At 40.8% G+C, this 27,448-nt stretch overlaps 1 protein-coding gene across 8 annotated transcripts in view; it reads right to left on the bottom strand.

The window, feature by feature from the left end:
- The window catches only part of dmxl2 (Dmx-like 2), a 34,362-nt gene extending 15,628 nt beyond the window's left edge, over window positions 1–18,734 (bottom strand). For all 8 annotated transcript variants that reach the window (XM_028401310.1, XM_028401314.1, XM_028401312.1 and 5 more), the window contains exons 1-29: window positions 18,337–18,734; window positions 12,175–12,300; window positions 11,838–11,909; window positions 11,647–11,725; window positions 11,304–11,448; window positions 10,594–10,660; window positions 10,318–10,490; window positions 9,482–9,662; window positions 9,196–9,376; window positions 8,870–9,088; window positions 8,488–8,759; window positions 7,386–7,655; window positions 7,042–7,271; window positions 6,359–6,561; window positions 5,672–5,793; window positions 5,283–5,372; window positions 5,077–5,185; window positions 4,870–4,989; window positions 4,563–4,790; window positions 4,197–4,477; window positions 3,552–3,724; window positions 2,826–3,468; window positions 2,391–2,720; window positions 2,195–2,314; window positions 1,918–2,053; window positions 1,170–1,280; window positions 877–1,046; window positions 651–748; window positions 395–560 (exon numbers count right to left, since the gene is read on the bottom strand). In XM_028401310.1, coding sequence (XP_028257111.1) covers window positions 395–560; window positions 651–748; window positions 877–1,046; window positions 1,170–1,280; window positions 1,918–2,053; window positions 2,195–2,314; window positions 2,391–2,720; window positions 2,826–3,468; window positions 3,552–3,724; window positions 4,197–4,477; window positions 4,563–4,790; window positions 4,870–4,989; window positions 5,077–5,185; window positions 5,283–5,372; window positions 5,672–5,793; window positions 6,359–6,561; window positions 7,042–7,271; window positions 7,386–7,655; window positions 8,488–8,759; window positions 8,870–9,088; window positions 9,196–9,376; window positions 9,482–9,662; window positions 10,318–10,490; window positions 10,594–10,660; window positions 11,304–11,448; window positions 11,647–11,725; window positions 11,838–11,909; window positions 12,175–12,300; window positions 18,337–18,423 — 5,202 coding nt within the window. In that variant the 5' untranslated portion in view covers window positions 18,424–18,734. The remainder of the gene's footprint in view (window positions 1–394; window positions 561–650; window positions 749–876; window positions 1,047–1,169; window positions 1,281–1,917; window positions 2,054–2,194; window positions 2,315–2,390; window positions 2,721–2,825; window positions 3,469–3,551; window positions 3,725–4,196; window positions 4,478–4,562; window positions 4,791–4,869; window positions 4,990–5,076; window positions 5,186–5,282; window positions 5,373–5,671; window positions 5,794–6,358; window positions 6,562–7,041; window positions 7,272–7,385; window positions 7,656–8,487; window positions 8,760–8,869; window positions 9,089–9,195; window positions 9,377–9,481; window positions 9,663–10,317; window positions 10,491–10,593; window positions 10,661–11,303; window positions 11,449–11,646; window positions 11,726–11,837; window positions 11,910–12,174; window positions 12,301–18,336) is intronic.
- Between the last annotated feature and the right edge of the window lie 8,714 nt (window positions 18,735–27,448).

The raw sequence follows: 27,448 nt of genomic DNA, 5'->3' as shown, positions 1-27,448 counted from the left end.
TACTGGAGACAAGCAAAGCACAGACTTAAATTTTCTTTTTATGGCTATCTGTATATTTTGACTGTGTGGTGTGCAAACTCAGGCCAAGGAAAACTATGTGGGATTGTTGTGCATCTTATCAGAGTTATTTAGACTTCTCTGTTGTGATTTAAAGGCTACAGAATAACCATCAGTCAGCAACAGATATCTGCACCATTAGCAGTGTATTGGTTTAACACTCATACAGACAGACCTTCACAATCTGCATGTTTTGCCACTGCCAAATGGGCAATATAATCTACACTATATCACCATGGTAAGTAAAATGAAAATGGAAGTGTTGGAGAAGACTCAACACTGTGAAGCTGTGTCTGTGTATTTTGTGTCTAACTGTGCGTGTGTGTATTGTGCCAACCTCTATAGCATCTTTGAGAGAGCCAGCCAATAGGAAGAAGGCAGCAGACTGTTCAAAGCGCTGCTTTCCCAGCAGGGAGAAAGCATTTTTCAGAGCGGCCTTCCGCCAGCGGTCCTCACTGAAGTTGTTCTTGAAGAACTGAGTCATCTTTTCATCATGCTGGGACCTGAGGGAAGAAAAAGAGCACCGCTCAGTATCCCATGGTGATTTTGTAAGAAACTTCTAAATAATTGAGTGTTCAGAGAGAATGTCCTACCTGAAGAGTCCCCACAGGACAGCTTTCTTTTTCATGGCCAAGTAGAACAAAGCAGCATCTAAAGGGTCATTGTGTCTCTGGAATGCAGCTTTACCTAACTGATTTTACACAAACAATAAAATCAGTACATCAGTAGGTTGTCAGATATAGGCTGAAATTATGTTGAGTGCACTTAAAATTACTATTTCTTTATCTACTGTGAAAGTAAAATTTATTATCCTGGTACCTTCTCCACCATTTTCCGCAGAGTGTTGATGTTACGTATCCACCAGCCAACACCAACAGCTCTGAGCTCAGACCATTGCGGGTCGCCTCTCTGCATGGCAGGGATCATGTTTAGAAGCTCCTCTTCTGCTTCTGAGTGGAAGGCCCATGCAAAGTGGCAAGTTGAAAGACCTACCACAGAGACAGATGGAGGTATAAGAGAGACCTATGTTGAGCTCAAACAATTAATTAACAACATAAAAAAACTGTTTTAATGTGTGCTAGTGGAGCAATTTAATAAACAGTGCATTTTACCCTGGTGAAGCAGCTGCATTCGATAGAGAGGGGGCAGAGAGGTAAGCAGGCAGGTATGAAGACGCATGGCAAGCAGGTACCTCAGTCCACACTCATCGAGAGCCTCGCCACCTTCACAAACACCAAGAATCTGTCAGCTTTGTCACTCTATTAAAATGGCTGCCAACATGCAAAGTCATTTTAAAATGTATTACTCAAGTTCATGTAATTCTGTTGGAGGATATGTCTCTGTCCCTGAACCTTCTTACCCTCTCTGTGCTTACTTAGCTTTGGAACAACCTGCTAATGTCTTCCTCTTAAAAGACTAAATAAACACAATGGAAAATTAGAGAAAAAAGAAAAGATAATGAAAAAGTACAGAGGGACAGTATATCCACTGTTGTTTATATTAAAGATTTGATGGCTGGAGATTAATTATATGCAAGTACACACAATCAACAAAAAATGTATTTATAACCTTTAGTCAATATTATTTCTTATCAAGGGTAACGGAGTCAAGCCAGGACTTCAAGGGCTAGAAACCATTTTGGTAGGTAGTGTATAATTTAGAGAAGAAAGAAGAAAATTAACCTTAAGATATTTTGGATGGTTGAACTTATTTAATTTAATGTAGCGCGACTGCCATTAAAGTAACCCCGACATCCCTGGTAAATATTTGTGCAAATAATTTATATCTATTTTGTGATCTAAGCTGTACATGTCAGAAATGTAAATTGTAATCTACAATGATATACGTAAACATACTGACCGGTGTATTGTTGATCAGTGGAGCTTGTGACCTCAGCGCTGGTGGTAGCGACAGTATCAGCCAAGGCTACAAGGAACATCTGCTCGAGCCTCGTCAGCCCTGGAAGGCTGGAGTGCATCAGGTGACTTGACAATACCTGGACACACAACCAGAAGAAAGTGAGTAAAGGAGAGCAGTGAAAATAATCAATTATTATTGATATTAAGGCTCTGTTATGTGCACAGTTACTTACTATTACATTTACACTAATTATTATTTTTAATAAAGTGATTGTCACCTGAGCATGTTCTGGTCCAAAATAGGTAGGTCCATACTGAGAAAGATTGATAACTCGGGACTTCTTCTCTGGTTTATCAGTGGCAAAGTTTACAAAGTCATCTGTTGTAACTGTTGTAACCTGGTCAGACAAGCAGAAAACAGTTCCGTAAACATAGCTACATCTTTAACAACAAGAGTTGTCCGGACTGGCCTACCTGGAAGAGGTCAGCATACTGGTCCTCTGTGGACTTCTGAACTCCCTCGCCATCAGCCACTTTTGCTCCTTTAGCAGACTCTTCCGCTCCCTTGTATGAAGTGTCCAGGTCAGCCAACATAAGGGCATAGAGAGGCAAGGGAGGGATGGAGTTGATCTCTGTGTAGTCCCTGCCCCCATCACGGCCTGCCACAATGGTGTCTTTTGCTGTGCTTCCAGTAACACTGATTGTCCGCGACAGATGTCTCCTAGATCCGCCCTCACCTGCCTCTACATCCCTCACCACAGCAACTTCCCCAGCAATACACTTTACCAGGTGAGCGAGGATGGCCTGGGACAGAAAAGGCCCATGGTTATATAGTGCACATAACACTGTGAATGCCGCGTTCTCATGAAAAGTTCTTGATATCAATGAATGAGGCAGACACAGACTCACCTTGGCACGGCGGACTTTGCCCAGGTCCATGAGTTCCAGCAGTTGGGTGGGATGGTACTGGGGTAGAGTTGGCGACAAGGAGTGAGCTGCCTCAAAAAGTCCCCCTTCCTGAAGTCCTGCAGGGGCACGTAGGGCCTCGTCCACTGCAGCACTCCCTTCAAACACACTTTTAGACCTAGCTCTCCCTTCAAACACAGAGGAAGTCTGACCACCAGCAATGTCTGCAGATGACAAGTTGCCCTCCTCTCCCTCTCCTGGCTTCTTGTCCTGATGCCACTGGGCATACACATGCATTTCACAGTCCATGCCCACCACTAGGATACCATCCCTAACCCAGGACAGGGAGACTGGCAGTGATGGTGTGCCATCCACAGATGACAGGAGGTCCACAGACCGAAGCAGGATCCAGCGTGAGCGAATCCCCTGTTTGATACTGCCCCCTAGGGGAAGGGTGATGACAGCCATTCCCTCCTTGCTGCTTGTCTGCTCATTGACCATACCAGAGATGCGGCCATACATGAGAATGTTGGAGCCAACCCCAACAGTGAGAATGTGAGATCCATCCTCCTTTGACAGCCAGTCCAGGTGCACATAGTGCTTAATGTTGGGCGAGCTGTGGTCTCTGTTCATGTACAGGTCAGACCTGAGGTGGAGAAAAAGATCAACTTTTGACACACCCATACACACAAACACTGGGATGTGTTACACAAAAAGTATCCTCCTGACCTGCTGTAGACAAAGAGGTTGGAGTCCACGCTGACTCTAGGATCCAGTGTTGATGCAGGTCTATTAAATTCATCCAGGAGGAGTGTTTGCTCTAAAACCCACTCTGAGCCACCAGTAGACTCACACTCATAGATGGACACATGCATAGAGAAGTCCTCTCTCGAGCCCTGCAGCTAAGGACAAAAGAAACACTTTCTTACAAGTATTTCACAGTGAAATACTCAACTCAAGGATAACTTTTAAACATACATAAAAGGATGTGGGCTCATAACTATATCTAACCTGTGCTGTCCTATGGACCTTATCCTGAAGTACATTGAAAATCCTGATATGTAAATCAGACAGACTGCAGCTAAAAATTTCAAACACACAGCTAGGCTTTGTGCTTATTGATTAACAGCTAATGGCTGTTAGCCTAAATGTACTGCCATGCATCCATGCTTCCCTAATCTAGTTCCTCCTGCTTTACATAAATATGTATTTATATGCTGATATATGTGGGACTGCAATCCATTTTTATAGGGTACAGGAGCCATATCATAAGTATTAATTTCCATTTTTATTACAATTTTTCATTGGAGGGTAGTAATTTTTAAATCTATATGTGTTAAAATACACTTACAAAGCCTTACTCTAGCACCCTACCTGTCCTTGTCGTGGCTGCTTAAAGGCCACAGCCAGCCTGCCGATGTAGGAGCAGGACACAGCTACAGGGCGCCCAGACACACACACAGCACTGTTGTTGTCCTTCTCCTCATTCATCAGGGTCCAGGGCTCCCAGTGGTACACCCGGTTGTTGTGGTCATCATCACCATCATCACCATCAACATCACAGCGCCAGAACCGCACACGAGAGTCAGAGCAGGTTGTAACAATCAGGTAGGGAGCCAGGCACACGGGATAGATAGAGGAGGAGCTCAGATGACCTGTTAGAAAGAGGAGGCAGGGCGAAAACACATTTTCAGCACATGCTAAAATAAAAGCAGATCTAACTAGCATTTTAAAACCAACCTGCAGAGGGAGTAGCCCTGGTGACCTCCACCCCATGCGGCAAATCAAGCCGCTTGCTGTACACCAGCTTGGAGCTCAGGATGAGTTTGCTGGCTGACTGCAAGTTTGCTGTAGAAGCTGACCGTGGCAGGGGTCTGACAGGAGAGGTCTCTGGTGATGAGTCAGCATTCACAAGTTGATTGGGAACCATTAGCTGGCTCTGGAAGCTGTAATCCGGGCTTGGCTCATCTGAACAAAGAGATATTAGAATTGGTTTACACCTCAGCAGAGGTAGTTATATATATAATTTTAAGAAAACCTGACATACCAACACAGGCTTGCACAGACTTGAGGTGCAGGTGCCACATCTGCAGCACAGAGTTCCTGTTGAGGTCTTTCTCTATCACCACCAGGAAGAATTTCTCGGAAAATGGAGCAGGTTGGTAATCTGGAAACAGTAAAATTCATTATCACCTGTTAACAATGATGCTTGAAGTAAGAGGCAACCAAACTAAAATTTAACCCTGTATTATACCTTCACCAGAGGGAAAGGCCGGTGTGTATACTTCTGCTTCTTGCTGAGGCTTGTAACCTAAAATGAAGTCCTCTTGGAAGACATGCAGCAGCTGGGTGTTGGTGCCACACTGGATGGACATGGACACAACATCAAACAGTTTATTTCTCAGGACATTTCAGGATTTTATTACATTAAATACATTACAACACAGAGCAGCTGCTAACCTGGTTTGTAATGATGTCCAACTCTATGATACATCCAGGTCTGGCAGTGGACTGCTGGCTGACGATGTTGAACACCTCGCCCACGAGTTTCTAAACCGAGACACACATTCGTTTCAGACCAATAATGTGCTGAAAAATACTGGTTAGTATCAGTTGGAGTTGTTATGAAGCAAGAACAGGAAAAAACTATATCCACATTTTAAATTAATTTGAAATATGTCTGCCTGATACAAACTGTGTATTGTTGATTTGTATTTTTGAGTACATGTATTGTGATTACATAAATTGCATGATTACAAAGGTCACTGAAGAGAGACTCTAAACAGAAATGATCACAGACCAATGAGCAATAACAGTTTTTTTTTAATGTGCACTTAGTGTCCACTCACAGACGTTTCTGGATCTGACAGCTCATCCAGTAGTTTTCTGGCATCCACCACAGCTTGATAGAGGCGCAGGTTTTTACCATCTGATGCCACAAAGCAGGCGCTGGCACTGTTACAGTAAGTTCCTGATGGATACAAAACAGAGCCACTTCATGAAAGCTGAACAAGTGATTGATCTATTTAATCTATACTATAGATTTATCAAAATAATAATAATAAAAAAAAAATGGAAACAAATTCTCAGGCAGCTGTAACCAGAAACTAGAAAAACCCCCAAAACACAGCTCATGCAAACAAGCTTAATACATGAAAAATGTACTGTGGCTTTCATAAAATATGGTTGTCCTGGTAAGTAATAATGAGGCATGAAAAAAAATAATTAACTTTTAGTCCAAATCTGACATGCACAATTGGCTTATGTTTGCCATTGCTAACACCAGAGGCATGTAATTTAGTGGCCTGAATGTCCATTTATTCTAAGCCTATTTGTCACAGTTTACCTTGACGAACAATGAACACTGAACCAAATATCACAGTGTTTTATAATGCAAGGGCAGATGTTTAGATAATTAGGTAAATATGAGACTTTTCTCACAAATTATATTCTCAGAACAAAGCCATTTCTGCAATGTCATCTGTACATGTTAAAGAGCTGTTTATAAACCATATTAAAATGTACGGTGTGTTTACCGAGTACAGAGCTGGGGACTAGTGTAGGCAACCAAGCAACATTGCTGAAAGCAGAGGTGTGCAGAGAGTTGATACGAGCCAGTTCAGAGACCCCTCCAGTGCAGGACAGGGGTCCAATGTGGTCCACTCTCCACAAAATCAGCTCACTGTAAATGGCATTGGGGTCATGAAAGGTCCTTGTAGCTGCATTACGAAGCTGCTTTCTGTCAATTAAAAAATCATGTGATGAGAAGTCATATTTAGAGCAGATGACAGAAAGTTAATCATTTATGAAAGCCTGACAGACCATGTTACAATAAGCAACATCTATGACATTTTAACTCTTGTCTATTCTTTTAGTCTGCTTTTAGAGCTGCATTTACACAAATAAAAAGTAGTAATTATTCTCTTGCCTGTCATGAAGGTACAATAATAATTCACTTGTTTGTAGCTTGATTTCTGTAATTTCATTTGTACATTTTGTTTTCTGTACAGAATAGATTTTTGAAAAATGCGTCTGGGCTTTACACAGTTGTTTCTCACACTGCATTTGAGCACACCTGCATATATTTGCACTATTTTTTAATGCCAGACCACTTTATTCAGAGATCAATAGTTAACCATTCTCTTAACAAGTCAGATAAGTAAACGTCCTATTATCTACACTCTTTATTCAGTTAGCCTTCTTTCCCTTTGTTCTGTACCTGGGAAGTCCCTTTGGTAGGGGAAGGGTAGGAGGCTGTTCTCCTTCCAGACTGCCAGGGGCCGAAGGAGGGGTGAGCAGGGCATTGTGGTGAGATGAGGTTAGCAGCAGCGGCAGCACTGTGTGACAGGCTTGGTCATTGAGATGGAAACGGTGGCCACAGTACCGGAACTTGTGAGATACTGTCAGTACGTTGGAGAAGGCAGAACGCTCAGCAAACGTCACTGCCCACTGCAGACAGAATGAATGAAAACCTTTTGTGAGAAAATGCAGATACACAGTTGCAATACATGTTATTGTTTTGGTTAGGGCATTCAATTACAAATATGAATTTAAACTTTGTACCTGGTTAAGAGATCCATCCACATGCTTGGAAACCATCATGACCGCAGGACTAATGCCAAGACGGGAGCTGGGAGAGGCGGCCACTGCAGGTGACCCTAGGCCAGCCGAGGCAGAAGCAGAGTGGGAGACATGTTGGACCATCCTCCCCTGTTCGCTGGACCCGATGCTCTCCCCCTCGGTCAATGTGCAGGCGTACATCAGTATGTTTTTGCTCAATGAATTGGCATCGCCTGTAGGAAATGCTACTGGGATACGGGAGGAGAAGGACACCTGGTAGAAGAGATAGGGAAAAAAAAAAACATAAACCACATGGACTCCAATTCTCTGTAGGCTTTCAGCTCTATAGAGATCTAATTAGCTATTAATTCCAATATGGTATCATCTCTAATTAATCTGTGGCAACAACATTTAGAAGGGTATCTGGCTCACTGCTATGTACAAAATTAAACCTTAAACATACATAGTTAATTGCATATTACATAAACTACTGCTTTGTACAGACTTCATCTTTTATTTACAGCTTTTATAACGTGTGTTTTCTTATTTTGTCCTTCTCGGTCTGCCTCTGTTACAGCATTGCTCTTCTTAGACAACCAGCTAGCTTCTCGCTAAACATCAAAATGAAATTTAGAGCATTAAAGTGAAAATATTATTGAAGCAATTGAGACCCTGGTCTTGGCAACTGAGACAGTTTTGCTGAACTGAAAATATCAATCATCCCACTTTCACTAATTAGAAACCAGCACAACATGTAGACAATATTCATGTAATATGTTCTCATTTTTACCCAGTGCTAAGCATCACTTTCACTGGTCAAATGACAAATGCTGCCTATTGCAGGACATGTAAGCTGTTGTTCATTATGTTCATTATTGAGTGGCTTGAAGTGGCAGAGAGAAACTTTATGACTTTTCTTTGGAAGAAATGAATATTATGAGTGTTATGTAAAGAATGGGGGAGAGCTGAGTCACCCTACATTTAGACAAAATTTAACCACAGCTGCCACAGAAGTCAGTGAGTGAGTGTACTGCTGAATTTAAAGCAGAAAAGTTACATACTGGGTAAAAATAGGACATGAAACACATTTTTTCTTTTCCCTCACCTGAACCTGTCTGAAGATGCCCTGATTGAATTCATCCAAGTACTTCACATGCCAAACCAGGAAAGATCCATCAGAAGGATGGATGGTGAACAGCATGTCTGGGCTCTTGTTCCACTCTGTCGTCAGAGTCTCCATCTTCCTTTCCAGCAGCATAGAGGGCAAAGGCATGCTGGAGCTGGAACCTGGGGAGGATGCCTTTGTGCTTCCCTGCTCCCCTGCCTCACCCTCTTCTCCATGCTCTGAGGACCCTTTGTCAGACATCTCATCAAGGTCTACAAATTCAGAATATGTCTTTAAAACATGTTTAATATATGTTTGAATACATTTTCATTATACTTAAGCCATTTATGGAAATGTACATTGGCTTGGTTGTGGGACCTACCAAAGTCAAACTTCATAGGAGATCCTTCAGGGTCCAGTGGGTCTTCAGTAGTCTGTTCCAGCTGCTGTTCAGAGAACTTGCGGAGCTGCAGCATAAACAGGTCCATGGAGGAAGTGAAGCTGAGGTCTTTATTGTTGAGCCAGTGAACCACAAAGCCTCCACCACCAGAGCCATCCTCTGGAGTAAACACTGCAGAATCAGCGAGCATTGATGGGATATCTGACAAAGGAAGAAAAAGACAGGATAACAGAGAGATATAAGGCAAGCTTCTAGATAATTTACACAGGTTACTCACTATCTAGGCCAGTGCCAACCAAACAACCTACCTGTGTTAGGGTTAATACTGGCTGAGATATGGAAGTGACACAGGGCATTGGCATGATGAGCGATGTGGCGGTGAGTGTGTGCATCCTGCGTGCCAAGCTGAGAAGGCAGCAGCTCACTGTGTGCCACAAGAGCAGAGGATCGTCGCCGGCCCCGACGCAAATGTTTTAGGTGGTGAATTGACTAAAAATAAAGAAGGGAGAAATTGTTAAAATGAAGTCTAAACAAACCGTATATGCTGTGTATTTTTTTTATGAATTATTTTTATTCAGATCTGACTAACTGTACCTCCAAAGCATGCTGTATCTTGTCCTTATTGCCTGCCAGGCCTGGCAGGCTGGAGCTGAAAGACTGTGTGTTCTCAGAGATCTGACCCCCAAGTAGACTGTCTTCTGGTAACAGCGTCTCTGACCATATTCTACACACACCGTCCTCACAGGATGTCAGCAACACATTGCACACTGAACCCCTACAAAAAAAATCCAGAAATCTTAATCAGTAATTCATACTCCAATAAAAAATTTTCCTTCTAAATACATTACAGCACATTATCAAATCAAATCAAAAGTTCAACATCCAGATGCAAACACACTTTCATTTCCAAGCACTTTACTATCTAACATTCCTCACTAGGGACATGGTAAATGACACTGTAAAAAAATTAGAATAAACTGGAACTGAAATTTAGAGGAAAAAAACTTCTATTCACACTGTCAAGCAGAAATAAAATGGGACATTAATAATAAATCTAATATTCAATGCAATGCAGATCACAAAGTTGTTAATGTGGTATGGTATGAAGCTCAGAATTAAATATGTTTTGCTTGAAAAAGAAGCATTTGGCAAAAGCTAAACATAAGAAGAGATCACATTACGTGGATTAAATTACTGATTCATTAAACAGGAATCAAACAAAGCACTCCCTCTCAGTGGCTGGTACCACAACTGATTCAATATTCTTAATCTGCCATGGATAAATGTGACTGATGCTAAATGACCAAACAATAGCTGGGGATGCTGGTCAGCTGGAGGCACAGCATCCTCACATCCGGCAGACTGAGCAGTAATTAAACAACAACATGTTACTGACCCCCCTGATGATGTGATTGTGTATGCTTTCTTACTTGGGCATGTATTTGCTAGTTTTCCTCCAGGACATGCCGGTAACTGAGCGAGGATGAGCCAAGTAAACAAAGGAGAAGTTAACAGGCGGGGATTTTTTATCAGTCGGGTCCTGGACCACCACTGCGGAACGCCAGCCCGTGGTGGGATACCACACTTTGAGTAAACAGTCATCCTGCATACGCACATATGTGAACATATATTATAAACAAGCATCTCTACAGACTCAAGAGTCAAAAAGGTTGGTGTTTTGTAATATGTTAACATGACTCTCATACCTTCCCAACTGTTGCAAAATACTCCCCATCAGGAGACCACTTAGCAACATGAACGGATGCAGCAGTCCTGAGAAACACACAGAAAAAAACAAGTAAATCAACTGTTCACTTCTCTGTGAGAAATGCTCAAGGGACAAAAACAAGCACTGTGGTTTTCTGTCAGCTGTCAGTGTGCATGTGTAGTAGCTCTGTGATGGTAATTTTAGACAAGTGACTATCCATGTGTCATCATATGGCAATTACCAAAATGGTGTTAGGTGTCTATGTCTATTTACACAGTTAGAGCACAAAGAGTCAAACGAGAGGCTTACAACAGTCCACACAAGCATTTGAAAGGGAGACCAGATGCATCTGGCTAACCAGTAACAGGCTGTAAGTTTTTATTAGTAAAACTGATAATTTCCTAACGTTTAAGAGGGGGAATTGAGGTTATTATTTTGTCTGCACAGGGTAGGATTAACTGTTCTACTGCACAATACAAAGTCATCATCTGACAGCAATACAAATACCAATCAAAGGTATTTTCACTTAAAATCATATGTGACAAACTTAGCTAAAGCAATCCTCTACTGGCTTGACATTTATGAAAAAATATGATGGACAGACAAACCTTTTACTATACACCAATGTGCAACTGTGTATGTGACAAATAAAATTAGATTTGATTTGGACAGTTTTACCATATGCAAAGAAGCAAAAAAAACACGCACTTGCACTGCCAGACACAGTTCCAGTCGTTGAGGGTAGGGTGGGGCCTGTCCTCAATCATCTGCCCATCCTCCTCCTCTATCAGGGCATCTGCCAGCGGAGGAGCCCACAGCTGGAGCCGCTCAGTTGCTGCTAGGATACGATTCCCTGAGGACACAAAAGCACTATGCTACACACCTCACATCCCACGTTGACTAGCACAACACACAGAGCCACATGCACACTATGACTCTTACATAATGCACACGTCATTCCAGACAAACCAAAATGCGCTAGGAGCACTGGCTGTACGTAACGTGGATTAATTTTTCAGACAACTGTTACACACAGAAAGCACAGGTGTACCTTGTGGGTCCCAGGCGAGGTTGTAGGTGATGGCATCAAGGAAGAACTGTCCTGTCTTTTGCCACTGATAGTTAAGTTGCTGTTAGTGGTAGGAGAGCGACACACACCATGCAATGTTACTGGCAGACACGTGAGATTAAACCCATCATAGAATTTAATTATCACCGCAAAATAATGGCGTTCATACTCACCTTGTGTCGTTTATTTGGGTTGGTAGAAAGAGGTTCAAAGATGCAGACCGTGTTTCCGTAAGATGCAGCAATCTAAAAATAAAAAACTGTGTTCATCATCACAACATTACTCACCCCATCAGTGCTTCTGCACAGTCATTCCCACAGGAGAGGGGTAGGTGGGGTGTGGTGCAAGAGAGCAGAACGGCGAGGAGACAAGAACACGAGTGGTACAAGACGGAGCTAACACAGCTAAATGTACCTCTTTATACTGAGCATCACTGATAATGTTTTTTGGCTCCACTGAAAATCTAAAATCGTGTGTGGGAGTGTGTCTGAGTGTGCAGTCAACACTTACCCTGCCAAGCTGGTGGGAGCACTCCACACAGCCCACCTGTATGTTTCCATTCTGAGCTCCTGGGATAATCTGAACACACTCAAAGTCGCTGGCCAAGATCACTACATCACACCCTGAGCCATAGGCCTAAAGATGAAATAGGTACAAGAGGAACAAAAAAAACAAAAATCAGATCATCATCACACATGCTTTATAATTCGGTTCCACACTGATTTAAATCAATATAAGAGTATTTAAACCAGATAAAAACAGACAATCATATAATTCCAGACAGTATTTTTTTACCATGCACAGTGACTGTGTGGGTGTCAGCTAGCTAACAGTTGTGTGGTTCATATACAATGTATAAAAGGTCCTTTAGAGGTTAAATATATGGATGTGGTTGACAAACATATAGTCAGTTGTATTACTAGTCTTGTTGCTCTTAAACAGCTGTGCAAATCACTATAAAGTATAAAAGCTACAGGTTCAACAAATTAAAAGGTGGAGATATATTGTTAGCTTAATTTGACAACAGCTAATTTTTTTTTTGCCTTTATGGCATTCAGTGTGAGCAGCAAAGTAAGAATTTCATTGTCCAGGGAAACCAGTTTCCTTACTGTGCATATGACAATAAACGCTTTGAATCTTGAATCTTAACACAGCTCTAGAGCATTAACAAACACATCTGAAATGTGGAATATTATAATTATACCCACTGCCAAAAGTATTTGCAGGATTTATTAAAGATAAAAAACAGTGGTTGCTCCTGTGTAACCGTGTCGGTCTGATGCATTAGACATGAACGCATGACAACTATGCAAAGTCAAATTTTCCATCAAAATCCTAGCAAGATGCCTATCCTCCCCATCAGAGCACTATTTGCACTTATCATTATGGTGCTACGAAAATAGAGCCCTTGATGGCACTACTATGAATATTTCATTGAAAGGGTTAGATGTTAGCACAGCATGAGCAGTTATCTTAAACTACCACAGCACCTTGTGGTTAAGAAAACTAAAACAAAAAAAAAACAAAAACAGTGTGCTGCTGTTGGCTTACAGCATGAAAAATAAATGTGCAATAAATATGCATGAACAAGATATGCTAATTGTCACACACTTAATGGCCCAACCTACAGTGTGTTAAGATTTTGAACTTTTAACTGGAAAGTAACGTGATACAATACTGACTGCTGGCAGCTGGCATTCATGAGCAGAATGGCAGCAATGGCAGCAGCAGCAGCACCTGGGAGACAGGCAAGCTGGCTTCACAGCAACAGTACAGTCAGGGTAAAGCTTGTGTCTTTCATTATTCAGGAGAACAGGAGGAGAGGCTGAAAACCACTGGGTCACACAAGCACAGCCTTATAGCTAGTGGTGTAATATAAAGTGACAGCAAGTGATTAAGTTATATTGAAGGCTGTCACTGGACTACACTTTACATACTATACCATTATATATGAGTAAAAGGTAGAAAGATGTAAGCAACATGCGGTGTGTGCTTTACTACAACTGCGGCATTTGCTTCTGCACATTACAGCTGGAATTAAAAGCGGTCACCGTCACGCACTGTCCAGGACTGTTCTGCTCCTCTCTTACACTTACACTCACACACACTAGAGAATGTGTAAATCCAGTCTACTCTCTTTGTCAGCAGGGTAGTTTGGACCTAGCAGGACCTTGAGCTAGCAAGCTTGAGTGCATCTGCCTTAAACAGTATGACCTGTCATCATTGATTCATTCTTTTTTTTGTTTGGCCTTGTTTGTGTCCTGTATTTCTTTCATCGTGTTTTCAAAAAACACACATGCAAAGACCATCAAGATGCTGAGGATGGAATACCGCTTAGAATACCTCATTAGTAGCATCAGTCACAGGAAATACTGAACAAACCATTTATACTAAACTGAATGTCCCTTAGTAAACAGCTCAGGACGAATACATTTTTTTCCTCTCAGCTGACCCAGGGAGAGCTCCATCATATACAGATGGAAGATTTTACACCATAAACAAACAGAACTAAAGTCTACCACATTTTAAGTTGGGTTAGGGGTCAGTTGTTTGTTTTTCTTTATAAGGAACGAAAAATTCATTAAAACTGTGTCTCATTGCTGATTTATCATCTCAGTAATGTCCAGAAAATGATGAGTAAATTTGCAGAGCGGTTAAAAACCCTTCAGTTCTGTTAGAATCAATTTATTATTTGATTCAGCAAAAGATGGCATTAGAAAGCTGCAGATGCTGTCTGTGAATGTACTGGAGTCTACACAGAAGACTCTGCAGATTTAAAATCCACTGATTTAATGAGTACCACCCTGAAGCAGCAAGGCTTCCTTCCTGTCAGACATGTAAGCAGCTTATATCATGAGCGTTGCTGCTGCTGGATAAATACTACCTCTCTTCTGACAATACAGCTGCATCTGAGGTGAGCAAAGAAACAATGAACTGTTACAGTGGAGAGTAGAAATGTTTTGCTGAAATTACCCCTTATCTGAAACTATCTTGAGAGCATGTTCTTTCACAGAAATCTCACAAAGGATTTACAGTTCATCCCAGTAAGTACTGTGTTTTGAAATTAGGAAAAAAAAGGATATGAGTAATATGGTCTGAAGCACAAAAATCTGCACTCAGTGAATCATCCATGTAGGCTGGGTTCGTTAAACCCATGCTGGGAAACCCGCGTACATTTTTTTTTTTTCAGAAACCTACACTTCTACTCATCTGAAAGAAATACTGTCTGCATGGCATGTTGATGTTACTGATGAGAGCTACAGAGGTTGCACATCTTGCTAGTTGAAACCATTTTAATTTTATTTGCATAAGATATAGCTGCCTTTCAAGGTAAATGTATTTCGGGGGAAAGAACAATTGCAGTCATGTGCTGCAGTAATGAAAGTAGATAAGAGGAAGAGTGAGACATTACTTCTGCCTTTACTCCATCATGTCACTTCTTCCCTATGCCTAATGCAATCACGTGAACGTGCTCACTAGCTGCTTTACCACAGGTCACATTTTGATGTTTGTGCTTGTTAGCTGCAAATATTTTAAAGCACAAATTGATGGATTCTGACCTGTAGTAATGTTGTTGTCTCTGTCAATCTTTATTAAGAGATCCCTGGCAGAACCTATAGCACAGGTTTGTACTTTGATCCTTTAGTCATACTATGTGCTCCTTGCTGTTCTTTCTGCATGACAAAAACACATGTAAAGCTGATCTGACTTCACCCAGTTGGTCAACTTTATCAAGATAACCAGCCAGACTGCCTGCATTTACTGTGGCTAAATGGACACTTTTTGACACTGTGCTATAAATATACATACTTAAATACTGACATAAAATAATTTAGCTAACTCCATTAGTTTAGTTAAAGTTGTACCATACTTCTTGCAGATTTTATGTTTTGAATTTTGTTACACAGTTGATGCTGGTGGCCAGACTTTAAAGCAGAATGCATTATTGCATGTGCCAATATCTACTGGAGATGAAACAACAACATTTTGTCCATGCTGCACTGGTGCATTGAATCAATCATTTTTAAAATGGCAAATGTCGATGGTCCTTTAGTATAAAACATTCATCATTTTGGAAAATTTCTGCTTGCACAACACACAGAAATATTTCCCCCAATAGGCTTTATGTAATCTCATAAAAAAAACTTCCACCTTTGACCAAACTGCATTATTCACTAGCATTATAACAATCAAGATCCTGATGTAAAACAACAAAATTTGAGAAATATGGAGGCTTGGTGCAGCTCTTTCCCTCTGTGCTTTGTAGTTTACACATGCATTCTATTTTTAGCAGCTCACACATCTGCAGCTCTGCACATCAGACACACAAGGCTGTAGGTACATTTACAGCATCAATCACAGGTTGAGAAGCACTGTAATAGGCACGACAATGATAATTCTAACTATTGTCACAAGGTAATCAGGCATGAATCACAGCTGTATGTGTCATTTATGTGTCAGTGGCTGGGACCATTCTGAACATTCAGAAATTTAGCAAAGCAATCTATGCAGTGCAATTACTTGATCACTGAAAATCAGTAAATTGTATGTTGTTATTGTGTACTTCATGTCCTCTAGTTCTTCCAATTCCTACTTGTAGATCTAATTAGTCTGGCAGTGGGTACTTGTACACAAAATTACATCCACCCTCCCTTTCTTGGCCCACTGGGTTGGGCACTTTCGTTGCCCTTTCTCTGTCAATATATCAGTGCACAACACTAAGCACGAGACAGCCACACTGAAGCTGTTGCATTAGTGGCTGCTGTAGTTTAGGTGTGTGTGTTGTCATGGTCTGGCCTAGGAGCCCTAGGGGTCAGTGTGAGTGTAACCGCATTGGACATGAGGTCTAGTGTTCTTCAAATATCCTCTCAGACTCAGAAAGAAAGCACCAGGCACAGAAACCAGGGCCCTGTGGCAACGTGCAAAGCCTCAGCTACACAACATCTCTGTCCTATGCTGTTGAGCAGATGTGACCCTAGGTACATTGCCCGGCTGTTTACATTTAAACTGCCTTGATCTGGAGCCAGTCTAAGGGCAAAGAGGGACAAAATCTCTCTGTACAGTTTTAACAGTAATTAACAGGACAATCATTTTGGTTGTATTCTGTGCAGACTGCAGTAATCAGAAAAGAAGGAGCAAACAAAACAACAGTAATACAATAACACCTCATTCATAGGCAGCAAGAACAGACCGAGGCCAGATCTGGCAGCCATTTGACAGGCTTACAGTCTTCTCAGCATGAGGGAATGATTTTGTGCTACATAGCTACTCAAGATTTTTGAGCTAGAACCAACAGAATTTCACATATGCAGCTGCACTCATTTTTTTCAGATGAACTTGTAAGATAAAGTCTCTCATTTTAGTGAAATAAACACATAAAATCTTTTGACATAAACAAAAACCTTGTGAAAATGAAAGCTTAGTGTTAAATCATTCAGTTAAACTATAACTTAATTGACGGCTTTTGAGTGGTTCTCAAAGATCCTTCAGCTATCAATAAAGTCATTCATCATAAATCATCATTCATCTAATTACAATACACGCGCTGACTCACTATTTGTTTTCTGCTACAGGTGATCCATTTTTAAGTAAAGAAACTACACCATCTGTCATCGGTGTTATGACGCCTTGTGTACTGTAATATTATAGCTTCTTGCCATGTCTGGCTGCACTAAATGGAATATTGACTTGGCTTCTCGCTCCGGTCAACCTGAGACACAAAGAGAAATTCTGGGAAGTTGCCAGACCTCAGACATGACTATTTGTATATTTATAGCCCAAAGAGGTCAACAAATAGCAGATGCAGCATACAGTGTAAGGTACAGTCTAAATGATTGATGTCAGACTGAAAAATTATACATGGCCACTACACATGAGGGATAAAAGTAAAGCGATTCTTAATCACTCTAATCAAACTGATGACAGGTGGCACTACGTTTATGAATATATTTTTTCCAGCAACAGCATACTTCCATTCAGCCTTCTAGCTCATGTATCCATATAAGGCTCTCTACGTCATGGCTGGCGCGGCTGATGCCAGGATGACAGCGAGCTAATGATCCGTGAGGAGGATTTAACGCCAAATGGTAGCAAGCTTAGCTTGTTCTGCACCACATAACATTTTGATTCTACGCTTGGTGCGCAATTTTATCATGCTCCACACACGCTCAACTGTACGTGTGCGCTGCGAGATTTCTCCCGAGCGTCTCCCGGTGCAAATATTTACCAATAATCTTATGGCTGCACAAAGGGATTCCCCTTGCAGTAATTCTAACGTTACGTGAGATGCAGCTAAAGGTCATTTGAGTGGCTAGCGTTAAACTGTCTTGGAGCGATAAATAATAGAAGCGTTACCGTAAATAACAGATGCAGACATTACCGCTTACCATCTACTTGAGGACATCAGCTGGTCACTAGCTGACTGACTGTCAGAATTAATGAAAGAATGGTTTGTGATAAGGATGCCCCGTGTGGTCTCGTCTCCCTGCCAGAGAGTCTCTCAGTGCGGCAGTTTTGGCTAGCATATTACCCGGCTAGCTAGTGCTTTAGCTCGCTAGCCAGCCAGTTTACATCTACTACAGCGCTAGTTAGCTAACTACCAAGCTAGCGACTCAGTCGTTAGCTTCAGTGGGTGTCATTCTGAGCAAATAAAATATCAAAATAAAACCTCACCGTGAAGGGAATGTCATTCACGCTTCCCACCGAGTAGCAGCAGTCTCCAGGGTTTACAGCTCCCGTCAGTACCTGGTGCAGATGCATTTTCCTTATATATTTTTTGCAGCAGATGGGTTTTTTAATTATTTATAACGAGTCCACCCTTTTGGTTTCTCCATCTAGCAACGACTGGGAATTCCATCAGTAACATCAACGGTGTCCTCGGCCTGGCGGTGTCGTCTTCCTCCACAAACGGTCCCGTTGCGGAGAATCTGTGTCGGACCCGAATAAACGTAATTTCATCAGGTCCTGACATTTATTTAAACATGGGAAGCTGGCCGTCTGTCGCCTCTCGCTGTCAACACCATCCCTACGATTAATCGTGAGAGCCGAGGCAGCAGGATCTCTGCAGCGATCCTGACATGCGCGTTCACGACGCTATCCAGGCACGACTGAATGGCCATAGATACGGTACACATAGATAGGACAATATAAACACCTGGACTTTACTGTGTGCTTTTTTGGACTTAATCTAGCAAAAAACACACACTTACTTACGTTACTTACTTACTTACGGAATCTTTTAACTGGAATACCGTAAAGTTTCACTTAATATTTAGACACTCTTTGCTGATATGCTATGTAGCTGTTCTAATACAAGTTTTCTATACTTACGAAGCACACGTTTGTGGATTGGAGTTCATTGATCATAAATATGGGGTCTGGGGGTAAAATCAAAAGTGATTGGGTAATAATGTCTTCTCTTCTCATATAAGACGAGACTGTGGGCATAAAAAAAGCATTTAATTTAAGGAGAGGGCACCTTTAAACGAGGGTTTAAACACTGTTTCACCATAACAGTAGCTTTTTATACAGTGCACATTTTACTATTATTATATTATTATATTATTATAATAGCATTAATAATATGTTTCATGTGGAAATCGCTGAAAAGGATTATTAAAAACCTACGTAATTAGCAGCATGCAGATAATTAATTTATTGATTCATTAATTGTAGGCATCAAAGCAAAAGAAGGGGGGGGTGTGTGGAATTTCTTTCTTTTCCAAGGAATCAAATAAAATCAATATTTGTAGCTTTTGGACTGCTATCAGAGGCAGTTTAGAGACAGCAATCAGCATTATTTCACCCCAGTTGGTCATATATAAATATATCATAAATAAAAGTCTGGTAGCAGATTACATGTAAATTCTGAATGTAATATAAAGTACAATTTCTCTGTGTCTTGCTCCAGGAACACAATAAAACACAGTGATGTCCACTATGTGCAGAGAACAGAGGGTGAGTGAGCAAACCCTAGCTGAGCCTCATTGTCCCTCGGCTCCTTATCTACTCTCACTCATCTCACTGATGAGATTTAATGCAGCACATCACCATAATGCTGTTTATACTCCTTACCTTTTGTACCCTCCCCTTTACACACCCACTGCAGCATTCAGTGTTTCTAGATAGATGATGAGAGGGATCCATAGGGGGGGTGATATACAACCGACCATCATGGTACTGGCCTAATTATTTAAGCTACACTGACATCGTCAGGCAGGGCCTGCCTGCCAGCCACCATGACAAACAGGACAACAGTACAAAAAAAAAAAACGCCAAGCAGTCGCCTAGAGAGAATGTGACACATACGTGTAAACAGTGTCAACAACAATGGCGGGGCACACTCATCATGTAGCATGTGTGTCCACCCAGTTAGCATTTGGTGACTACTAGTTTTTGGACCCTGAGTGTCAGACTTTGCAGCTGTTCTCCTGTCATATATTAGCCACCATGACTGCTGCAGGTCCAGGACAATCTGTGTTCAATAAGGGACTATAAAATGAGATGGCCCAAAAATATATATATGTATATATCATCATATTTTCTCTGTAATGTTTGACCAGTATGTGATAAGCCATTGTAAGCCATTATAAATCAGCAGGAAAATGCATGGATGACTGTGTAGTGATATGTAATGCAGATTATCTTCCAGTAGATTTAAAGTCAGTGAAATCTTACCAGAGACCTGCCTCCTTCAGCTTCTATGTCTTTGGATCATTTTAAAGGGCACAGTGCTTCAGGAGAATGTGACTAAGACTGTGAGTGCATATCTCCAGGCTGAAGTCTTTACCCCGAAGCACTTCTCTATTACTGAAAAAAATAATCTACCTAATCTAATATCTGTCTTTAAGACAATTTTGTACTCCTGACCTCTTTCATCATCCCAAAATAAAATAGATGGACAGTTTCATGCAGCAGGTTTTTTTTGTGTGTGCCTGTCCATACTGATTATATTTGAAATGAGGGGAGGCATCCACTTTAGATTATCAGGATGCAGAAAATTAATCTCCTGAGTAGCAGACATGTTGTGCAGTTAGTAAAAATGCTGAAATCATGGCAATGAGAGCACAGCCAAAACACCATTGCTGCAGTATAGCTGAAGATTGGAGTTTATTTAGAGCACAAAAGTGGGGTCATGCAAAAGTGTGTGTGAGAGAGACAGAGGAGGAGAGAGGGAGTACACTGAGTAATAGCTACTGTATGTCTGGATATTGCAGAAAGGTTGGAAGAAGGTTGATGCAGTGCTTCTGGACCTTCCAAAGGGAGCAGTGCCTTGATCTACAGAGAACAGAATTAAATGCATTATAGATTTTCTCATTTCATGGATGGCTGCTAGCTGGAGGGAGTTCCAGTCTGCCCCTGAGGTGCAAAACAGTCTGCACCCGGGGACCAAAACAGGTGCAATGGAGCTTCTTCACAGTCCTAAATGAATAAATCAGCGCATACTGTTCAACTATAACGAAGTTTGACGTTTCAGTATCTAAAGGCCTTATGAGACAAAGAGGGATGCATAAACAACAGGCTGGGCTCAATAGCATCATGTGTCTTCACATTTAATGAGGAAATTTTCGGCTGACGTTTCAATCATTCTTTGATTCAAATTTCCTTTTAGAGAAGCCATGTGAATTTGACCTTGTCTTCAAGTCGTGGCACAATGTTTTTAGTAAATAAAATGTCCACACTGCTCTTTAGCTAACATTTGTTTGGCATGAACACCATGCTCCATATAACCACACACCATGGTTTGCGAATGGGAGTCTAATAAAGAGTCTAATGATTCCTTTAAGACTTTTTTAAACCTCATTAAAGGTAAATACTGTGTTTTGTTCTTTGGGAGTCATCTAAGCTGGACATTGATTTAGATACAAAATTAAACTAAAGCATGTAACTGGGCAGAATAGTCTGTGAGATGACTTTTCAGATTTCTGTACGTCAATTCATCTCCATACAGGTCTTATGGTTTCACGGTAAAGTTAACATCTGGTTGTGTTTACAAAAGTGTTAAACCTACAATCTTGTTTCATCGATTGGCTCACACCAATTAGTTTTTATTGAGAGCCATGTGAATGGCAGCTTATAGGGGATAATCCCTGTTTTTAAATGATGCTGTCAGAATGGCTCAGGACAACAGATTGTTCTAGGTCTACATTTTGGCTTTTATACACCACACACTACAATTCACTGTGTGTTCTATTTCTATTTTCATTCATATCTGCTTTGAAAGCAGATGAGATGCAGTGTTGCACTGCATTCCAAAGATTCTCTGTATACAACTGGGCAAGATCCTCATCCATCTACTTATCACGTCTCTGAAACAGGACAGAACAAGGGGCCGATCTGGAAGCCGGCTTTAAACAGGCCACTGAAGTGTTCATCCATCTACGCTATTCATGAACAGATGTGTTGTACATGCCTCCGGTCTCAGATCCGGCAGCATGCACTCTCTGATTCCCTGTTTCTGAAAGTGTTCACAAAGTGTTCCGCTCTGGCTGGTTCTACTGACATCTACTTGTATGAAGAATTAATTGCTCAGATAAATTAAATATGTGCATGATTGTATAATGAGGCCACAACAAAATGTTTTGGAAGCACCAAAATATGCCTTGTCTCTTTATACAGGTAATCATTGTGAGTAATTGCAGTTCTATAATGATGGAGGTTTATTTATGTCAATAAAATTTGTGAACATTGGAAAAAAACAGGCAAATAAATTCCATTAGAGCTCCATTAAAAACAATGATTGTCCTTAAACAAGTAAGTAAGAAGAAGTAAAATATTTCACAACAGCATCATTAAAACTTCCAAACTGTTTTTATTGAGATACAAAGATTTCTCTGAGACTTTTATGTAGGGTCATTTTTTTTAAAGACTCTTTAGCTTTGTGCGGTATAGTTTGTGTAATGTAAAGTGAGAGCAATTTTCGGGGCAAGGTCTACTTCTGATGAGGTGGTTCTGGCCATTTTTTAACCTTGTGTGTTAACATACACAAAGCAGCCCTGTCACTGCATGTGTACATTTTAAGTCACATGGTTAGAAGAGCACAGCTTGTCAATCAATATGTAAAAAATACTTTAAAAATTAATTTATCTGATTTATTTTCTTTACCGGTAAATATAATATCACTATGCTGCATTGAGATTTTGAAGTTAGTCATTGTATATTGCACACATGACTTCAGGGAATGCGGCCTACTCACAGAAAGCAGAACAGGTTTAACTGTTCAGGTTGACAGCATCCTGTGACTACTTTTTATGACTAAAAAAGGCCATTGTGATCATCTGTCATTACAAAATAAAGGCAAACCAGGGTCAGGGGTGTGTTGCTGTAGTGTGTCAGCTTTGTTTTTATGTCATACCTCTTTCGTTCTCTGTGTGTTTCTACTGTGTCTCTACACTAGGAAAACAACATGGCTAAAATCAGTGTTTAAGGTCTCAATGTCCCTTTTGATGATGATAATGTAACCAGTTTTATAGATAGGATGGATAGTATTTAATACAAATGTCAGAAAAGTTGATCCTCTGTGTTCTCATCAGCCTCAGTATATGGTTACAGCACTACTTACTAAGACAAAAAAGGCTTTAATGGCAACTGTGTGAGTGTCTGCATAGATGAATGCTAATGCTGTTTTCTTTCCTAGGGCAAAAATTACAGCCTCTCACAGATTCTCATAACAGGGTTATTTGTTTTTTTTTAATCAGAAGGATTTCTTCCCCTGTAATTACCTCACCTCTTCTCTTTCTCACCACGTTATTTGATTTTGTGGTGAATGTTTTTTTAACTTCACACACCTGCAGAAGTATCACACTGTAAGTCTCATTTCTTGCTTTCTATTTCTGTTCTTCCTCTATCTCTGCCTCACACACGCTGCAATTCCTCTCAGAGTCTCACTGATTTCTGTGTCTGTAGAGATACTGAAGATTGATGACAGCTATTCCAGAGCGTCGTCTCCATCTTTGACACCATCCCTTCTCTCTCGCTCTCTCTCCTTCCACACTTGTGACGCTTTCCCCTCCTCTTTCTACTCAGAAGAAGGTCAGCCTCTCTTTCTGTGGTTAAACTAGTCCATCTGTCTCTCCTGCTTTCCTGTCCAGCCAGCCTTGGGGCTAACTGATGGATCTCTCACACCAGCAGTTGTTTCAGGGATGAATCACAGCCGCTGCTGAGGTGTGTCTGTTTGTGTCAATGAATTATTTCCTTTCCTTCTTAGGGGTTCAGAATTCTATTCAGGTCCACCCCAGTGCTCAGCAATGCAATTAAATTATGTGTGTGTGTGTGTGTGTGCACTCACATGAGTGTATTTTGTGTTTATGAAGCTGGCTGTACCCATTTTGTGCAGTAACAGGATTACCTGTTATTTCATCTCCACATTATTGCACTTTCTTACATCTCTTGTTTCATTCATGTCTCTGCTGGCTGCAAATTCATTCTATTTTTAGCAGCAGGTGCACATGCCCAGTGTGTGTGTGCATGTGTCAATCTTTTACACTATTGTTTATCATTTGTCGAACATGAATATAAGGACTTCTATGTAACACACAGCATAAGACAGAGGAGCAGATGGTGGGCGTGAGCAGATTTGTGAGGTCACTCTGAAGTGTGAAGAGAAGATCAGCAGCTTGGCACACAAACACTGATGCACACACAGTACTAAAGCTTATAATCCCAGCTGAGTTGCAACAGGTTACTGAATCACTGGGATAGAAAATGATAAACAAAAGAGATGTGGTAGGTGTCACTGATCGTATGCCAGGTCTTATTTTTTATTTTTTTGTCTAACCCATTTTATCCAATGGATAATATTAGTTTGTACATATGACTGCATAGTTTGGCCCCTATTAGAGCTCTAATTGTTTGACAAGTCAAAGTCACTGGGTGATCATTCATTGATATTCTGTTTACATAGTTGGGTCAAAGGCTGGAGCAGGCGGAAACAAACTGAAGTCACAGTGGAGAAAGCTCCTGGTGAGCAGTTCAATCGCTGCCTGAGGATTATTCTTAATTACTGGAGTTCATATCAAAGGGACCATAATTTGTTTCATGTAAGTATAGCTACTGTTAATATAACCTATTGTAGTCCTAAAACCTACCACAAGATGTCAGTGGAGGAAAGTAGAGAATCACTGAAGACTTTTATTTTGACATCAAGGATATATTATACTGTAAATATTGTGAGGTCTTTTCTATTTTCTGTTTCGATGTGTGTCAAAAAATGTGTTGCTATAACCCAAAGTCTAAAGTACATGTCAGGTAAGAGCATTATACTGGCCTGAATCCGAATAAGAGACCTTTGTCCAGTGTCGTCCCCTGTTTCCTCTCAATATATTGCACCTTTACTCCCCAATCAACTATGTAATAAAAGAAACATAAAATAATAATACTTTGTTTTTATATTACATATAATGTTATGTCAAAGAGGCACATTTCAGCAAATCAGGCACTATTATAATGGACATTACCGTACTGGTAACAGGATATTTTAGAAGACATTAGGGAGTTCAAAAACGAACAAAACAGGCTCTGCTGTTGCCAAAAATAAAATGTTTCTTTCATGAATTATAATGTTTCCAACATTTGACACACAGCATATCTGAAGCACTGTACTCATTCAAATAAAAGTCAGCTGTGCTACTTGAACATACTGTTTACTCCTGCCTGAGTGAGCATTGCATTGGACAACTGTGGTTATTTCAGGAAATGTGTTGACTACAGGTTACAGACCTCAGACAAGCCTGACCACTTTATTTTGGCAGGGATGTGAGACCTATATCAGCAGGAAAAAATATCCACTTTACAGCCTGTTTCGTGCCATTGGCACCATAAACATTGCATTTTAAATCTAAATGACTTTACTCTAATTGATATTCCACTGTTTTTCTAGCTTGTGTGTCATAGTAGGCAGGTAACATTATAGTTAATAGACCCAAAATTATTTGGTAATAGTGTAATAAGACATATGAACCAGAAGAGGGCACTGTTGACTGGCAACAATTCACCAAAGGGATGAAAAGTAAATAAATATAATACAGCAGCAGCTAGCTGGGGGCCTGCTCTGTGTGGTTGGGGTGTAGGAATAAACTGCACAAAGGATGTGAGTTATGTCTTTGGCCCAGCTGGTGGGTCTTGGCAAACACCAGCACTTGTAGTAGAAAGATAGCATGCATGTGCATATCTGCGGTTGTGAAATTTATTCTTGCTGCCAAATGTGCCCATCAAGTGCACGGGCATTAGTGCTGTGTGAGCTTGCGTGCATCTGCTTGTGTGTATTTGTCTGCATGCACATATGTAACATGCATTCTCGCTTATGTCTGGCATAGGCAGACGGGTGAACCCCAGGAGTGCAGTATAGCCTACAGAGCAGGAGGAAATGATTATACCACACGGTACCACTGCTGCTGCTGGTCAGCTCGGCCTCACCCTCCAACCCCCTTCAGCTTACACGCGGCTCTGTTGGCTCAACAACCTACAGTGAGATTATCAGGATTATATTGTGACACAGACCAATATGTTAAATAAAACAAAATAAAATAAAATAAAATAAAGAACACACAGTAGACAATAAGATTAGGAAGCCCCCCCACAACACAAAGGTGTGGCTTAGAATTCAGAACCAAGAAATGCAGCAAATATACCTCCATCTTATGTTTCTAATAGCAGAACATATTTCATGAGTAATTAGCTCCTAATCCTATCATCCAGCTTAATTAGAATAGAAAATGTCTCATGATAAATGGCCCAGAGTTACACCACAGCCCACATTATGTGAAAGAGTATTCACTAGTTTAGTTAGGAATTGTTATCCAGTTTGAAAAGGTGCTTTTTCCCCCCACTGACGGAGATTAGATATGAGAGAAGGGACTACAATAATAAATGGTGTTTTTGAATAGTGCCTGATTTAAAAGTAGACTTTTGCAAATGGCTCTGTCTCCGTGTGTCTTTGTGCTCTGGCTGATCATTAATCTGAACTCTCAGGTCTGATAAGATGTTTCTAAAGAAAGAAGCAACTAAAGGATCCTTCTCAGAGTGAGAGATGTGTGCGTGTGGACAAAGAGAGTGTGTGTGAAACCATAGCACTTTAAAGGACCTTGAGTTTGATGATGGTCATACTGCAGCCCTTGTAAATTTTACAGGAAGCTCATAATAGACTTCTTATCTGTTCAGGAGACAATGAACCCTATCAAGAGAGTGAGAGAGAAAGGAGGAACAAAATAAAAGGAACTGGTTTGTGAGGCAGAGAAAGGGGTGAAGACTTTTATGTACCGGATCAAATAAGTACCATTTGGCAATGCCAAGGAGAGGAAGAGGAATGTTTGATTTGGTCTCACATGTAGAGACGCAGCCCTGTGATAGACTGAGACCTGTTCAGGGTGTGACCTGCCTCTCACCCACTGACAGCTGGGATAGGCCCCAGCTCCCCCACGAGCATGTAGCAGGAGAAAGAGGGTTAAGAACAAGGATGGAAGGATGTATAGATGCTGAGGTCACTGTGTTTTACTGTAATCACTTAAAATCTTTTAAAATTAATTCTGATAAACTTTAAATTTAGTCAATTATCTGCTGGGTTGAGTGTCTCTTGCCACTGCGTGATTGTAGTGAAATCTTTTCCAGCATCGCAATGCTTACTCTCAAAAATACATATATTAATTTACATATAGAGGAGATGTCTTTGAGTGGTGAATATGTGTGAAATGAAACTGAATTTTGCTACAATAAAGCAATTATATATTTTTTGATGAGAGGTCGCTGGGATGACAGGAAAAGGAAAGCAGAAAGGAAAATCTGGTTAAAG

This window comes from Parambassis ranga, chromosome 3 (genome assembly GCF_900634625.1).
Source record: "Parambassis ranga chromosome 3, fParRan2.1, whole genome shotgun sequence".
NCBI classification, from domain to species: Eukaryota; Metazoa; Chordata; class Actinopteri; family Ambassidae; genus Parambassis; species Parambassis ranga.
Note: the sequence above shows the minus strand (reverse complement) of the source record. Positions and strands in the feature narration are given on the sequence as shown.